The following is a 17,694-nucleotide window of genomic DNA, read 5'->3' as shown; positions in this document are numbered from 1 at the left end:
ACGTATGAAGTCAGTGCTTTTCAAAGCGCTGTCTTATACTATAGCTGCTATGAAGCTGCTGCATTATTAATGAGCTGAGCAGCTGCCTGGGGTTTGCTAGACCAAAGCAATCAATCCCGATAACAAGCTTCTACTTAAAAATCGACCTTTGCCGCTATCGAGCAAAAATAATGTCGCTCTTGTGGATTGTCTGCGAGTTTTAATGCGTTGCACTTGCGGGTTTTGTGTGATCGTGTGGGTTTTGCGGCGCGTTTGCCCGGAGCCGAGCGACCCGTTTCTCTGTGATCGATTGGCTGCGACTAGGCCGAGAGGTGAAACTCCCATTGATTGATCTCCACTACACTCCCCGCTGACCAGAGAAAACACGGCGACTGCGAGAGGGGATTTAAATTGGACATATATTGTCCACCTTACTTGACGGATAAGGGAGCTGCATCCTTTTTAGTGCGCTCTGTGCCCATCGGTTATTTGAAGCGATCGCCGGCGAACCTAACATCGATATAGTGCGACGTTAGCTAGCTCGTAATGTCGGCACTGTTGGACTTGTTTTCCCCTCTAGAGTCCGCTTCCTTTTAGCCTCGGGCTAGCTGGAAAATCGAAATTATGCCGATGAACGAGCAGGTATAGTTTACCGACACAATGAGGTGTAACTTTACTACTTACAGCGAGCTACTGTTGTAATTTATCCACGAACCTATGCTGATAACTTAGTTTCACAGCCGGAGAGCGGGGCGGCTGGTTTCCTTTAGTTTGCTAACGCTCGACAGACAGCTAGCCATTTTGCTTGTATTTGGGGATTTAAGTATTAAACTTGGCTCGCTCTTTAGGGCTAAGATATTAACTTCAGCCGCTGTTATTTGTTAATTTATTCGTCGGCAATAGATTCGTTCGTTTTGGACTCAATTGCTTGCAACCAATGACTATAAAAACACTTTATTTTACTGCGAGAAAGCCTGACAGTTGCCTTCTGTGGAAAAGACAATAGAGAACCAGAGACTTGCTCAGCTGTTGTTCTGCTAACGACGTGAACTGCCCCTTCATTGATTAGCATATCGATTTAACGAGACCGTTTTTAAAAGGCGTAAGCACGAAGTGGAGAAATAATAATAAGAAAAAAAAAAGGCGTTTTCCATTAAGTTGACCCCAAGACATACAGCAGGGGGGAGAGTGGATGGAGTCCGTGCAGATGTTGCTTGTGCGACATATGAGCGCCGTGCTTCCCTGAACCTGCTGCTCCCGGCTGTCCCGCCTCGTTAAATCAGAACAGCAGCTTTAAATGTCCCAGAAAACACTCGCACAAACCGGTCGCCATCAGAGGTAACTCAGTGAGAGAAGCGGTCTGAAGAGAGGGAGGCTCCTGGCCATCTCTGGACGTCCACCTCTCCAGCCTACCTTCATCACGTCCATCCATCACCACCGCCCTCCTCCTCCTCTTCCTCCTCCTCCTCCTCTTCCTCCTCTCCTCTCTGCAGCCATGGATCCCCCGAGGACGCGGTCTCGGTCTCGGTCTGGCTTCTATCATTTCGGCATGAACGGCAGCGTTGGGAGCAATGGCAGCGGTAACGCGGTCGGTAACGGGAGCCTGATGAACGCCGGCGGAGGAGGGGTGAGCTACCCGCCGCAGAGCAATCCTGGATGGGCGCCGCACCACGGCGGTCGGAGCTACTCGGAGAGCCAGCAGCAGCACACCCAGGGGAGCTACCTGTCCGCCGGGGCGCAGCGCCACTCTTCGCACGCAGCTCACAGACACCCCGGGGCCGGTGAGCAGGCTTCAGTAAACAGGGCCCGCAGCCCGGATAGATGCATCATTACACACACACACACACACACACACACACACAGAGGATACGCCCCCTGAGGGATGGAGTCAAACCACTAGCAGCTTAACAGGCTTTGAGACATTTAACTAAAAGGCTCAGTCCTTTCACTGCCAGCTGTTGCTTGAAAGGCCAGTTATGTGTGACATCAGGAGATGTAGGAGAGCCTCAGCTCTGGAGGTTTTACTTAGGTAAATAGGGCACACCATGTTCCCGAACTTCCTGTCCTGTGTGTCAAGGCTTGGCTTCATACATGCAGTGAAAATGATCCTGGCCCTCAGTAGAAATTCAGCACTACAGAATTTTCCTTTGGATAGTCCGGGGATGGTAATACTGAAGGGTCGTATTGAGTTACTTCTCAGGAGATCAGGGACACATTGATTTTTCTCAGTGATGTAGACACGATGACGGGAATTTGATTGAAAGAGCAGTTTGGAGCTTTGGCACAAACCTTGAAATTGCACAATAATGAATATTATGAAACTCTTAATCTATCAAGAATACATTGTTATTTCAGACTACTCACTGCCAATGTGCAGGCCAGCACAGTATAGTCGTCCTAGCAGTTCCTTGTGAATCGTAGTGCTGCTATACTTATGTTTTAGGCTGTGCAAAGCTGTCAGTTCTCCCACATTAGCTTTTGTCATCACTGGACTACCGGATGACAAAAGCTTGATGGGTAAGAAAACATGCTACATAGAAGGTGTTGCTCAGCTAATAATTGTTCATTGCATTGCTCAGGGATACTTCTGCTAACACACAGACTTCAACCCAGGCTTTCTGGTAATGATTATGATTTAATTGCCATACCAGAACTCCAACTAGCATTTTTTTTTTTTTTTAACTTTTGGTCAGTCTGTCAGTTTGGCCAATGCAAAGCTTTAAATTAGCAGTCCAGGTCAGAGTTTAGTAAAATCTTTTTAAAGCAATGTTTAAGTTAGAGCCAAAAGAACAAAGTAGTGGTTTAAGTTAATGGTTTGTCTAAATCTAGAAGTAGTCCTATCAGTTAAATAGTGATTCAATGGACTGTGTGTCCATTCCCAATGTCATTCCCACAACATTTTTTTAACCAACCCCAAAATTATTGTGACTGAAAAATACCCCACCAACTTTAAATAATTAGAAGAATAGACAAATTAAAGAGCTCAACTCAGCCTCTGGTAATTGTTTGCAGTGGTTAGTCTTCAGCTGGTTCCATTGCTGACTACTGTAAAGTGACAGGAGGAACCTTCTGTATTACCAGATTGAACTCCCTCAAAGGCAGAAAAAGTGCAGTGAATGAATGAAATCAGGCTTTTAATGGTCCTCTGCTTTAATAGCAACACTGTTGCCAAACACTCAGAATAACCCACACAGAGGAGACGCACACAGAAACACATGCTTCCTAAATTGAAAGGCTACAGTGGGGTTTGTGTGAACGACTTAACCAGTGAATCTTCCTTCTGTGTGAGCTGCCTCATCCTCTAAGCAGCTGCAGATGCCTCTTCGTCGATGACTGGGATCTGTGTGTGAGATCTGCTTCTATGCTAGGCATAACATATTTCCTGTTTGTCTGTGCTTGTTTGTTTTTGTATAAGCCATAGCTCTTACACCCCTTTCCATCCTTATGCTGAAAGTGTCAGGGTTGGTCTTCAGGGTGTTAATACACCCCCCCCCCCCCCAAAATCCTCTTTCACTCCCCCAGTTTCAAGCAGCGAGTGTTGCATCCCACAACCTGCCAGCATTGCAACTTAATAGCAACCAATTTTTACACATTCATGCTGTCATGAGATCTCTGCTGATAATATGGTTAAAAGAGGATGTTTCTTTACCTAAATAATTGTTCAACTCTGTATTATTTAAAGAACTGGGGGACATTTGTACTTGGTGACACCTGATAATCTAGTTTAGTTTTCTAGCCTGCCTGACTGGATTGTCAGTCGTGAAAGAAACAATGTCACTCTTCGCCAGCAGTCATGCTTGGAGGGAACAAGGTCGTCTGTGCTCACCAACAGAACCCATCCAGTCTGGCTCGCCATCCCCTCTCCTGTGGACCCTGGGGTGAATCAGCATTAACAGACCTAGTTTTGCACAAGACACATGGTTGGCAGAGTCCTACGAACCTATGAAGTCTAAAGAAAAAGGGATGGTAGATGAGTAAAGATGTAAGACTGTTTTTTTGGCCCTCCTGTCGGGTAGTCAGTCAACCAACCATCCCTCTGATCTCTGCAGCCACTAGCAGGGCGTCTTTGAGCTGTCACTGTCGACAGACTTCACACGGCTCTCAAGTAATGTCACAAAGACAAGAAAGGGAGGGGGGGGACTGTCAGATTTGCTTTTTCTGAGGGGACTGAAGGGGCTGTTTGGATGCGGCAGGCATGGAGGGGAAAAATGAAGAGATGAGGGGGAGAAAGATTTTTTTTTTTCCCCCTTTTTAGTGATTAAAGTTTTTTGGTGGACTGCTTATAGGAAACTCTTGTCAACTGAGTTCAAGGACATCCTTCTTATGTGTGTGCTCTCATGCTGCATCCAGATTACACATGTGGTATGTCAGATAAACAGTTGAGAGAGCATTGTGCTTTTCTGAGATTACATGCATGGTATTAGTGATCTATGTAGTGTCATTTTTATCTTTTTTTCTTTTTTTTCCTATTTAATGTTTTTGGACATATTAATCTCATTCATATCAATTCTATCTATCAATATCTATCCTTGATAGACTATTGATCTTTGGAAAGAGATTTGTATTGCTTGTTTCCCCATCACAAGGAAAGAAAAAATAAAATTGGCAATCTGGTCCTGATTGATTTTTGCTGTTCTGATAATGGTTCACTGCCTTGCTCAGTGATGCTACAACATAGCAGATTTTTGCCAATGTGCAAACTAGAACCAAGGCTCTCTGGTAATGATTAGTGGGTACTTGTATTGTTGCTTCCATTTATGGGCCAGTATATGGCTGCAACTAAATTATTTTCATTGTTGATTAGACTGCCTATCATTGTTTACTGTAAATTAAGTCTTTCAAATGTCAGCCCATGCTGGCCTTGTTCATTTTGTCAGACCACCAGCCCAAAACTAAAAGATTCAGTTTACACCTTTTTCACCTTCACATCTGAAAAGCTGAAACCTGGCAACTGTTTGCTTCTTTACTTGATGAAGGACTATAATGGTTGCACTGATGATCAGAATTGTTGCCTGTTAACCTTCTTGCAGTGGACTTATCCATGCATCATTTCACTTCCAGGTAGTACTTTACAATAGCTCTAGTACTTTACAATGAAATGAGATGCCCATTTAAACCAGGAAATGTTCCTGTCTGAAAGTGAGGCTGTCAGTGACAACAGCAGAGTGTAACCTTTGTTTGTGTACCAAGCTCTTAGATGCAAATTGGTGTAGTTACTTTTTGATATTGCAATGATAAATCTGTTGGTCTGTTTAAACAGATTATCCAGGCTGCTTTTAAAATGTAAAATTGAAGGCAACCAGCTACTGGTGCGTTTTTCTGTATTTCTGTTGGCTTAGCAAGCTTATGTCCATTTGTCTTGTGTTGTTATTTTTCAGAGCTCTCTTATCTGATTGTGTTTTTATTTCCACTGTGGCCTGCAGGAGGAGTGCTACATTTTCATCCAGATACCGTGTGCAGCGAGGATCGAGACAAAGTGAGTATGAAACATGACCACTGCCTGTTGCCTCCGCTTTGATGCTGGTTTGAATAGGGTCCATAAGTTATTGTTGTTCTTTTATTATTCATTCTTCCTTTTTGTTTTGCTTCCTTTTTATGACCATTCCTCTGGTTCTCCCTGCCCCTCCCCCCTCGTTTTACAGATGGAAGACAGCCCAAGTCCCAAGAGGCAACGTCTTTCCCAGCAGTCCATGTTGGATTTGAGCTCTGCACCCCCCTCTACTCCTTCCTCTCCCATTCGCCCATGGGAGCTTCCACCGACTCGCAGACCACACCCCCACTACATGCCAGAGAGATGCCACACACCCCTTCGCAACCGTCGCAGGTAAGTGTATATGTGTGCGAGGACAAAATGCACCTCATAGAAGGTCGAAATAGAGGAACATTTACTAAATTCCAAGTGTTTGAATAGCTTTTTCTGACTAACGCTCTGAAAAGGTTTAGAGTTAAGGGTCAACAAAACAACTTTTTAGAAAATTGATGTTCATCCTTTTTGCCATTTTGACTTTTCATGGAATAAATAATTAAATGATAAACTCAGAAAATAATTACCATATTTATTTGTTGATAATAAAATAATTAAATAAAATAAAATAATAAAATAATAAATAAAAATAATAAAATGTGCAGCTATACAATGAATACATTTAGATTTATTGTTTCTAACCAGATGAGCTTCTACCAACATGGAATAGTCCGATATATTGAAATATCAATCAAATTACTGTACAGCACAAACTTATAGGCAATAATGGTGTTAATGGATTAAGTTTAGGTTGCCTTTATTTTGACTCCTAATGAGGTTACATGTCAGAAATCTATCTAACCTCGGACCTTACGCAGCTCTATATGCTGAGACGTTACAGAATAGTCTCATGAGGATACACATAATGCATGGAAGGCAGAAGAGGCTGTCCTCAACTCTCCTGCTTTTTGTCATTATCACTATGGTTAAGATTTAATATTTAACCCTCTTGTAGTAGATAACAGTTCCAGTGTTTATGATTATGTAAATGACAATATAACTCCTGCTGCCTCTTTAATTCTTCTCTCTTTCTTCTACCTTAGCCCTCCAATGAGACGCCAGCGTGGCCGGCGCGATCGTCTGACCCGCCACCACCACCATGTACATAACAACCACCACCACTACAACAGCAACAATAACAACCACCACCACCACCACCACCCCAATGCTCACCATCATCACCACCACCACCTGCACTCTCACCACGGCCTGTCGACAGGCCACCAGGATGAAAACTACCGCCACCCAGCTCCCCCTCAGGGCTACCCTCCGTATAGCCAGCAACCCCCCCGGGGGCCAGGACCTGGGCCAGGACCTGAAGAACGTCCAGGCTACCATCCCCCAAACCCTTCCCCAAGACCCCTCCACCAGTCACCAAACCTGTCTCCAAGGCTTCTGCATCCCGCGGCTCACCCACAACACCCACACCCTCATCCATCCCAGCAACAGAGCAGTGTCGTGCTGGATCTTCATGAGCAGGTGAGGACCCTAAAATGTGAACATAACTTGTTCTGGTGGGGAATATTGTGATTCTTAAAGGTTGCCCTCTTCTTGTGTCACTATTGTCTCCATTTAATGCCAAACAAGAATGTGAAACATGCACATCATCGACACTTGCAATGTGAATGAACAAAGCTACTCATGGATATATTAACTTATTTGCAGTTGAAGTAAATGTATTATTACCCTGTAGGTGAATGATTTATTTGGTTGGTTTGTCTTTTTATTAGCATGTTTGTCTTGTCTGCTTGTTTTTATGCATCTGCAGCAGCCAGGGCTGGAGGCATTAGCATTTCAGTTTATCTGGATATTTGTTCATCCATTCATTCTATTCTTATGAATGCATTGTCCAATTCAATGATGAAATCATTAGAATTTTGCATCCAAAAGGCAAGGTCACTGTACCCTGACGAAATGCTTTTCATTCATTTACTAATTATGACACAATTTACCCCAATGTCTAATAGGAGAAAATGATAAAGGAATGACATTTATTATTAAATGACCACCTACGTCAAAATGTTCTGCAAAAACACTTCTGCCAATTATTCTATTAGTCTAACTCACAAGATGAAGGGGAGCTTGTGACTAAATTTCCTACAACTTTGCTGGTTGTCAGAGGAACACAACCATGAGGCAGTAATTGTAACTTCCAGTGGGGCTGATTCAATACATTTTTACTTGGCTGGGGTGAAGAAAAGTTTATTGGTAAAAGGGAAACTTCTGAAAAATTGGGGTCTGTATCACTTCATTACTTCAGGAAGCCAAATTCTACCTGAGTTTGTGTTTTTAGTGCGAAGCATCATATCCAGGATGTAGGAAATACAAAGCTTCTTTTCTTTTTGTAATAATACAAAATGCGCTTTTGTGCTTCGCTCATTGGAAGAAAGAGAAAAAAAATTATTTTATTGAAAGTATTTGCGTTGGCTGATAATCGGCAGTCCATGAACAGATTAATTTGAAACTGCAGTTTTGTCTGGGTCTTTGAGTTCAATTAAATAAATGAATTTTTATTTCAAGTTCAGAAGTCACTATACTAGCACAAGTTCCTTTATGAAGACATTGAATTCTTATGCAAAATACAACAGTGACCTTAAAACTAATCCTACATCCTTTTGTTCAACTTTTGTAATCAAATTGAATTGTCGTTGTTTTTTTTTTTTAGACACCACCCACTCATTTGTGATTAAAACTTAAAATGTAACTTCTGAAATGCTTGTATTTTCTTTTTCAAACCTTGACACATCTGTGTTTGACACATGAGGTATTGATGTGTTTAGTTATTGAATGAAAGGAAGATTAAATGGGCTCAAATTTGATCTTGATCTCCGTATTCAGGGTTCAGCTCCAGTATCATATCCTGTGTCTCCTCCGGGGGCACCACCTGGCCTGCCGCCTCGCTCTGCCCCTCAGCAGATCCCAGCATGCTCTGTGGTTTTCAGCGGTCAGCATTATCCTGTCTGCAGTGTCCCTCCTCCTGTGAGTGTGTTTGCGTTTTTGCAAGAGATGCAAATTTTCCTGTTACAGATAAAGCTTTTTTTTGTTAGTTCTTTTCAAATAAATGTTGTCAACATGTCTCTGAACATTTTTTTTTTTTCTTTTTCCCCGACAGGTCATTCAGACCTGTTCTGTGCAGCATTTACCAATGCCCTACCCCTTTCCATCACTGCTGTCCAGTGACCCGGCCTTTCTACTTCCACCTCCTCACCTCCCCCATCCCCCCACACACCTTTCCCACCACCCCCCTCACCTGCCCCAACCAGGACAGTTTGGACCCTATCCGACACAGCAGGCACGATCAGTGAGTAGGAATTTATATGTTGTGTTTTCTTGACTTTGTTTTGTCATTAGTAAACGTGGTATTGGATGCATCCATTGTAAATATTGGAAACATTCATTCATTCATCCATCTTCTACCATTTATTCATTTCTGGGCAGTGACCATTTATTCAATCCCAGCTCACATTGGTAAAGGGCAGGGTTGTCAATATCAAACATTGTGTTTAACTAAATAAAAAACACTGTCTTCTCTCTTTATGATATGACCAATAACCTGTTTGCACTTGAGGATCCAGTGTGGACAATTTTCTCATTTCCTTTAGTGTCTGCAGTTTATACGTGGCATTAACATTGTGTCACAGGTGATCGGCCCTTTATTGGACAGATTTAAGAGCAGTCGTGAGCACACCCAAGATGCACCGAGGATGCATTTGAGATTGGAACACTCAAAGGAAGGAAGTGGTCTGCGTCCCACGTGGCCTAGTTCTTTCAGCAGTGTGAACGCAAATGGATCTGGGGCTTCAGATTCATCCTTTGCCACAGTTTAATTAGTCTCACCACATCAAGAACACAATGAAATAAAAACATATCTCATTTCAAATGGCTAAGATAATCCTTTGCTGAAAGCTGTGAGCAGCACATGAAGTCATTCGCCCACTGCCCAGCATACCATTGTTGCTATTGTATTGATGAAAATCAACAGGATTTTGAATGTGCCAGATATGTTAACTAAAATGCATAGAGCTGAGTGCTTGTGATTAGATCATCTGAGATGAATGTTTAAGGAATATAAAGTAGAGTCGGAAAACCGGCCATGTACCCACACATGATGTGTTTTGAATTGCTTCTGCTGCTGTGCTTATCTGAAATGACCTCAACACATTTCTCCTGTGCTTTCCCAGCCATTACAAAGGATAGAGAATGATGTGGAGCTGCTGGGAGAGCACCTGTCTTTGGGTGGAGGCCTCCACTACCCCCCTGCCACCCACCCAGCCCTTACTCCTCACTCGACACAGCTTCACTTCCTCTCCCATGACCCCCTGCCACAGGAGTTCTTTGGAGTGGTGAGAGATAACATTAAGGACATTAAATGTGTGGTTTTCAACTTAAAAATGTGGACTAAATGTCCCTTACACGTATGTGTTGTCACTTGATCACTAGTCTTATCCAAACTTCATTCCTCGGCGCCTCCCGGGCCGGCGGTACCGCTCACAACAGCCACTGCCACCTTCGCCTTACCACCCTAGCCTCCTGCCTTACTTCCTGTAAGTAGATCAGTACATTAATGATGAACAGAAATAAGAAATTCACCCAGTCTAGAGAGTCATCCTGATTAGTTTAACTAATTGGATTTATTTTGTTGGATTTGTAGTTACTGTCTTGTGAGGATGCTTGTACATCCAGGCATATGATGCCTTATCTCTGAGGAGGGACTGTATTTTAAATAAAATAAGATTTTTTTTTTTTTTTTCTTTTCTTGGACCATTAGCTATTCAACTTGAACACAAATGCCTTCATATCATGAACTCTTAGTAACAACCGCACCAAACAGTTGTTCCTGAGTTGTTGTTGTTTTTTTTTTTTTGGTTTTTTTTTTTTTTAAACTGTAAACATATTTTCATGGCGTTAGTTGCTGTTGATTCGGGTCCAGGTTTGAAAAATGAGGGATGTGATAGTCAATCGGTATTGATTTGCAGCATCACCACTAGATGCCACTGAATTCCTCATACTGGTCCATTAACCCCTGCTACACACCTGCATCATGAACATCATTCATTCATCTTCTATCGCTTTTCCGTTTCCGGCTCATGGAGGGTGCTGGAGCCAATCTCAGCTCACATTGGGGGAGGGCGGGGTTCATCCTGGACAGGTCGCCAGTCCATCACAGGGCCAACAGACAGAGACCAACAACACTCACACTCACACCAACAGACAATTTAGTCACCAGTTAACCTAAACATGCATATCTTTGGACGGCGGGAGGAAACCGAAGTACCCAGAGGAAATGCACACAAGCACAGGACTCGAAACCATGACCTTCTTGCTGTGAGGCAACAGCGCTAACCACTATACTGCCATGCTGCCCACATTATGACCAAATGAACTTTATTTTAATTCTGTCAAATTTCCTTTGTAGTTCAATGCTGCCAGTCCAGCCAACTGGACCTGCAATCAGTTTAGAGCTGGATGTAGATGATGGAGAGGTGGAGAATTATGAGGTTTGTCTTCATTTTACATGTCCTTACTCTCTTCTCTGCTGAATGCCGACTGATTCTTCTGCTGTTGCAGATTGTTGTTTTTTATTTTTATTTTTTATTTTTTATTCTTTTTTCCCCTGTACATCTACTGGCCTCACGGCAATATTTTTAAATTATTATATATTTCTTTTGTGGATGTTTTTGTCCTGCAGGCTCTCTTGAACCTAGCTGAGCGTCTGGGAGAGGCCAAACTCCGAGGACTGACCAAAGGAGACATTGAACAGCTCCCCTCCTATCGGTTCAATCCAAATAATCATCAGTCTGAGCAAACACTGTGAGTGTCTTTTATAACACAGGTCGTCCATGGCTAATAGAGGTCATTGTTGTCAATGCATTTTCTGTTAACTCTTTGAGATCGCTGTAAAAGGATTTAAGTGTAATTACTGGCAGAAGGTAACGTGTATGAAATGCATAATTTTTGCAGTTTAATGGCATAATGGTTGTGGACACATTCAGCGAAATTAGGAAATTCTTGACACATTTCTCAAAATGTAAATCAGAAAATCCTTGATTAAGCAGTTTTAAACACACACGAGCTAGCCTAAATCTTCTTTAAGCTGTGCCATATGGAATAAGCAAACAATATCTTGTGTTGCCATACTTTGTTTTACTTTTACCTGTTGTGTTACAGGTGTGTGGTGTGTATGAGTGATTTTGAGTCCCGCCAACTGCTGCGAGTCCTGCCCTGCAGCCACGAGTTCCACGGGAAATGTGTTGACAAGTGGCTGAGGGTAAGGGCAACTAAGGAAATGACCCAGGCACATCTTCATTCTAGAAATGTGGAGAGAATGTCACAAAGGCAAACATCAGTCATGCCTAAATATTCCTAAATTTAGCCCTAATTTAGTGTCTGTGAAATCTGAAAATCGCACATAACCCCCGGACGTGTTCAATAGAAGAAGCCATCTGCAAACATGTGATTTTCCCACAAAAAATGCTGAAAGAAGCGCTTTATCTCCAAGTACTTGTATTAATTATGACAAAGTCTTATGATTCAGAAGGGTGAGGCATTGCCTAAAGCCTGAAATGGGTTATAAGGATCATAATTCAATACAAAGCAACTACAAATGTTATCATCTAAGATCTACTGTGCAAATTTTTTTTATGCCTAAACGCATTGGTGAGTTTGGTTACTGTCCACACGGACAGTTATAGGACCTGGCCTGTGGTGTGAATTATATGACCTGCTTCTAAAACCCAACTTGATGTTTCTTCTCATTGTCTCCAGGCCAACAGGACGTGCCCTATTTGTCGAGCTGATGCATCAGAGGTCCAAAGAGACTCAGAGTGACCACATGAGGAAGTCAGACACTCCTCATTGTTTGTCTGACATGTTCAGTACTGCCTGCTTCTGATAAAATGACACACGTGTGCTTGTAAACACACACACACACCCTTTCATTGCCTTTTTGCGCCGTACCTTCTCTTCTCCTTTTTGTTGTTTGGTTGTATCCTCACCCCTCAAATTTCTCTTGTGCGTGCTCGTGCGTGTGTGCGCATGTCTGCGCTGCAATTGAGAGTGGCGTTTGGGCAGCCCAAGATGCAGGGCTGTGGTGGGCTGTGTTTTTTGTGTGTGTGTGTGTGCATGTGAGAGAGGGAGTGTGAATGTGTCCGATATTTTTAGATGTTCTGGCACATAGCTGAGTTTTGACTGTGCATCAGACAAGAGTAACAAATTGTGAGAGTTTTTTTTTTTGCTCTGAGTGACTGACTTTACTTCCTGTTTGTACGTTTATGCACTGTCTGTATGCATACTCTGTGTGTATGTATGTTATAGACTTTAATCCTTTTTCTCTAGTTTGACACTATGGGTCCATGCTGCCACTATACTTCTCAGTTGCTTATTTGATCCATTTGTTTCAGTACCATTTTGGTATTATTATTATTATTATTATTATTATTACACGTTTATAGGAGATTGTTTCCTGCCTGGCAGTTACCTCATCATTCCGGTTATCTTTCATTGCAAGCGCTTCACGGCACTACTCTGAAATTAAGCACATTATATATTTTTATTTGCCTTCTTTTCCTAGCAAAGATAAGTTTGTCTGTGACTTTGCAGTGGCACATGTTACATATATACATATATCTATATATACTGTATAAATCTATGAACATCTGTATACCAAATAAAAAGCTTGATATGAAATTTTTAACTTAGAATTTTGTACAGATTTTTTTCAAAACCTTAACAGAAAATTAAGTTAACAAAATTTGTCTTCGTTAGACATGAAGGTTAAATTGGTATATGGCATTTGTGGTATTAATGGCATTATTATTAAGAATAACACTGGCTGCTGCCTCAGGATTTTTTCAGGTTTTGTATAGGAGGTGTAACAGCTTCAAGCTGCCACAAGGCAGTGTCAGTGCTCTTTTAGACAACGATCTCTCAGCTCTGCCCAAGCTGAAGTTAGAGAGGCTCAGCATTTTAAGGGTTCTTCAGTCATTCTGTTCTGTGTTTAGTAAGTAGGCTGCTGTTTTTCCTTCAAGTCAAGACGGTAAATGCTACCAATGTCTCTTGGGACTCCCTTCAAACTGCTGTCATCGCTGCTACATCTGTTCAAGCGAAACAAGTTGAATTTTACACACACAATTTCTACTTATAAGTACTGGAATCACAATGATCACTCAATCCTGCTGCAGTCAAACAGTTTAGTTAAATTATTCCAAGTTTAAATTCAACATCAATGCAAATTCATGTAAACCAGGTAATGAGGCAATGAGTGCTCAGTGTGTTTCATTGTATTGAATTTATGATGCAATTGAAACAAATGCCTACATGCGTTCATCTCGTCGTCCTCCCCCCCCGGCGCACATGGCTGTTTCTGCCTTCTGTTAAGAGGCAGTTTGTATTCATAAAATATCTACTCAAGGCTTTTCAGCACCACACTACAACATGTGTGGCGCTGCAGTGACCGACAGAAACACAACCTTATTTTTATTTTATTTAATTTTTTTTCTCATTTCATAAAAATTTCTGAGCAAAACTCATGCTTTCATGGATACTATGTGAATAGTGCAGTCTCTAATGGCATGAAGGAATTGCTGCACAGATCTCTGGGGTACAGGCTCAGGGGAAGAGCTTCTGTTTGAAGAGACTGTTAACGTTCTGATTTGGAGGTCAATCAAGCCAAAGAGATGAGTACGAGAAAGGAACACAGTGACTGCAAAGAGACGCCAAAATAACAATGAATCTGTGGCTCTTGTGCTTATGTAGAGAGGGTGGCACACCTTTTATACATACAGCCTCAGCTCTGTTTCATAATCCGTCCAGGGCTTTTGTTGTTAAAGAGATGTTACACAAACGAACGTTGTTTCTTTATTAACACATCGTCTTTATTTTAATTGTCAATGTTAACTTGATGGTAGAGAGCAGACAGATGACAGGGAATGGCATGACCGCCTGTTAGCGTTTATTAATGATATATTTTATCCTTCTGTTGTTCTTACTCAGCTACTTTCACTATTTAGAAAAAGAAAAGCTCGCATTTTTAAAAATTACTTGATCATGTCTGAGCATCAGTTTGATGCAACTTTATATAAAGGTTTTTGCAACACTTGTACTAAAAAGTATAAAGAGAAGCTGCACCATTTAAGGAGATACAGCTTTATGCCACCCAGTAAAGCCAGACAATTCCCTCTCTGAGAGAGAGATGATGTATATATGTTTTGAGTTCATGTTTAATTAAATGAGAAGCCTCTCGGCCCAAGCCTGATGACTCACTGCCTCGCCTTGCTCTTTTCTCTCACTCTGTCCAACTGTTTGTCGACTTGTCTTTTTCCGACTTTCAATCTTTAGTTTCATCCGTGTTTCTTCTTCTTCTTCCCTGATTAATACTCTTCTTAGTCCCCTTTTAATGCTTTTCTTTGCTGTAACTCTGCCACCTTCAGACTTAAGTGACTCTTCTTCTTGTTCTCTACATGGACTTCTTCACTTCTTCTGTTTGTTAAATTTCTTCTTCCTGCCTCCTCAGTCCCAGCGTTCTGTTCTTCTTTTCCCTTGTTTTATGCAGCTTCTCTTTCACCCTTTTTGTCGCTTCTGTTACCACCCACTCCTGTAGCCTACTTCCACTCTGGTGTGCCGAAGTGCAAATGATGGGGGTCCTCTGCCTAAAACTGTCCTCACAGTTACTCAGCTCAGGGAACAAACAATATTTGCCTTGTCTTGCTTCCTCTCGGAGCCAGGATTGTATGGGGGCTCTAGGTGGCCAGCTTTTGGGTGGCAGGTGAGCCCATCCTGATGGTGTAAAATGTGTTTTTCCCCCAACAATCAACTGCACTCACACTGGGACAAACAGAGTGTAAAAAATGGTGGCAGCTTTTTAAAAAAATAAAATAGCAATACTATAATATATATATATATATATATATATAATATAGTAATACTATTTTGATATTTAAAAAATATCAAAATAGTATTGAGTAATTCCAGTCATTGTACTTGGGTTAGGGTTATTACCAGATGTTGTAGCAGTCATTTAGTTACAGTTTGATTTCTTAGTTCACGTTTACATTCTCATTGAACCTTATTTTTGTCACAAAGCCAAGTAACAATGTTTTCCAATGTCATTGCAGTTGCCTAAAAGGAGTCCCACTGGTAAAAATCCTGGTCTGAACATCGTCCTACTTGGTTGGTTAGTTGCATTCTAGTCACTCATGCACAACAAGCTGTCCTGTCCCCAGGCTTCGCTGGGATAGGCAGCTTGTCCCACAGTGGCTGTGAAGAAGGGGAACTTTTTTAAGTCTCCCACTTGCAGGTCAAAGAGAGTGGAAGAAGGAGAACATTTGAGAGAAGAACAATTGACAGAATTCATTTTCGTGCCAGCCAATCTTGAACAACATATTTCATGTAAGTGTGAATGAGAATCATTCTCTTTTGTCTCCCTAGATTGTCAAAAAAAAGTAGAAATGTAATCTAGAGAAGGTGTAAACATCGAGCTGAATATGAACCAAATGTTGCTGCATGTAGGCTAACTGAACTGGGCCACTTTCAAATGACACAAAAACGGATTGATCAGAGTCCTGTGCCCTTTTTGTATCTAATCTAATCGAAGCAGTTCCTTTTTTTTCTTTCTTCATTTTCATCATGTCCTTTCTGTCAACGCATGTCACAAAGAAGCTGTATTTGGAATACAGATACATTAGTGTCTTTGTTGGCTTTTTGGGGGGAAATCCTGATCTGAATGTGGGAGAACACACTTTCTGAGGTCCTGGTCACAGATACTGTGGTTACATTTGGCCGGTAACAGGGACAGGAATTGATTGTGATTATCATTAAGATGATTGTTAGTGTTTGGGTTTGGGTTAGGCTGTCCACAATCAATAGAAGTCAGTGTGATGTCCTAACAAGGATAGCTGTGCAAACTGCTGTGTGTGTGTGTGTGTGTGTGTGTGTCTGCGTGCTGTGCAGACTGAGCCAAGCTGACAGGCTACATGGTTTCTCCATCCTGCTTGTATATAAAAAGAAAATGTGAGCACTGAGCTCTGCCTGCTTCACTTATATTCACACAGACGCAGACGGATACACACACGCCTGCATGCACCGTTTCTTCCTTTCCCACTTTTTCTTCTTTCTCATATCTTTCACTCTCTGCACCCGGCGGTGTAAGGGGTTAAATGTGATCGCGTCAGCAGCTTTCTGAGTGAAGTGTGTATCATATTTATTTCATAGGGATTTCCCCTTCCGCATGCTGGGTGGCTTCCAGCCATGTCATCATGTTCTGAACTGTCAGGGGCCATCGCCATTACTTCCCGGACGTGAGGTATGTGTCGGAGAGAGAGGGAGAGACAGACATAATGAGAAAGAGGAGGGGACAAGAAAGACAAGAAAGAGAGACAGACAGAACTGGGGTATGTGTGGGTTGGTGGAGGGGGCATAGCGCCTAACCGTAGCTCTGTGGGAGTGGCAGCATCATGTGAAGTTTTTTTTGGTTTGACACATTCAGTCGGTGAGGAGAGGGCTGCTTGAAGGCGGACAGGATCACATGTATCTGTGGTATACTGTACATGCTGTGCACACACAGTGAACAGAAAGGCCCCCCAGTCGTCGTCTTCACTGTCTGCTGGATAATTCCCTGTCCATGAGCTGGTGTGAGTCATTAGGAGCAAAGTTCACGAAGTACAGCACAATCAGAAAGTGTTAAGACCTCTTTTCGTCTTTCACACTTTCTGTTGCAGCCTTTAGGGTTAGCTGAAAACTCCTCCAACACTGACAAAACGGAAATAGGATTTTCACAACTAAACACTTAAAAGAAGTGTTCAGGCATTTTGTTATGACACTCAGACTAAGACCATGTGTCATGTGGTATTTCAGTTTTTCACAATAAATGAATAACTAAATGCAATTTATTTTTCTAAAGATTTCCAGAGTTGTGTTTTTGTCATAGTGTGTTATTGAGTGAAGACTGGAGAATTATTAAAATGATTGAAGTGTAAGGCCACAACAAAACAAAAGATGGGCTCTGGCCAAAAATGAACTATAACTATAACTCCTTGCAACAAGCTCCCCACCACAAAACTGTTTGCTGAATATATGATACACGAGCTTCTGCTTATGTGCATTCACAATGGAAAAACACTGAAGTACTCAAGCATACATTTATCTTCAGTACATTGATCATTTTAACTTAGCATATGCTCAAGGACCAAGATTGC

At 42.0% G+C, this 17,694-nt stretch overlaps 1 protein-coding gene across 1 annotated transcript; it reads left to right on the top strand.

Moving 5' to 3' along the window:
* The first annotated feature begins 335 nt into the window (after positions 1 to 335).
* Positions 336 to 13,183, top strand: LOC115050277 (E3 ubiquitin-protein ligase RNF38-like). Its single transcript, XM_029513111.1, has 12 exons — positions 336 to 1,760; positions 5,403 to 5,455; positions 5,622 to 5,803; positions 6,547 to 6,982; positions 8,342 to 8,482; positions 8,616 to 8,804; positions 9,685 to 9,846; positions 9,944 to 10,047; positions 10,920 to 11,001; positions 11,193 to 11,314; positions 11,672 to 11,771; positions 12,269 to 13,183. The coding sequence occupies exons 1-12, from the start codon at positions 1,475 to 1,477 to the stop codon at positions 12,329 to 12,331; spliced, it is 1,920 nt and encodes a 639-aa protein (XP_029368971.1). The 5' UTR covers positions 336 to 1,474; the 3' UTR covers positions 12,332 to 13,183.
* Positions 13,184 to 17,694: the final 4,511 nt, after the last annotated feature.

Source organism: Echeneis naucrates, chromosome 10, assembly GCF_900963305.1.
Source record: "Echeneis naucrates chromosome 10, fEcheNa1.1, whole genome shotgun sequence".
NCBI classification, from domain to species: domain Eukaryota; kingdom Metazoa; phylum Chordata; class Actinopteri; order Carangiformes; family Echeneidae; genus Echeneis; species Echeneis naucrates.
This window is presented reverse-complemented; position numbering and strand designations above follow the sequence as displayed.

Coding starts and splice junctions, on each gene's coding strand:
- LOC115050277 (XM_029513111.1), top strand. CDS start 1,475: ATGGATCCCCCGAGGACGCGGTCTCGGTCTCGGTCTGGCTTCTATCAT. Junction 1,761..5,402: donor TCACAGACACCCCGGGGCCG/GTGAGCAGGCTT, acceptor TGTGGCCTGCAG/GAGGAGTGCTACATTTTCAT. Junction 11,002..11,192: donor GAGAGGTGGAGAATTATGAG/GTTTGTCTTCAT, acceptor TTTGTCCTGCAG/GCTCTCTTGAACCTAGCTGA.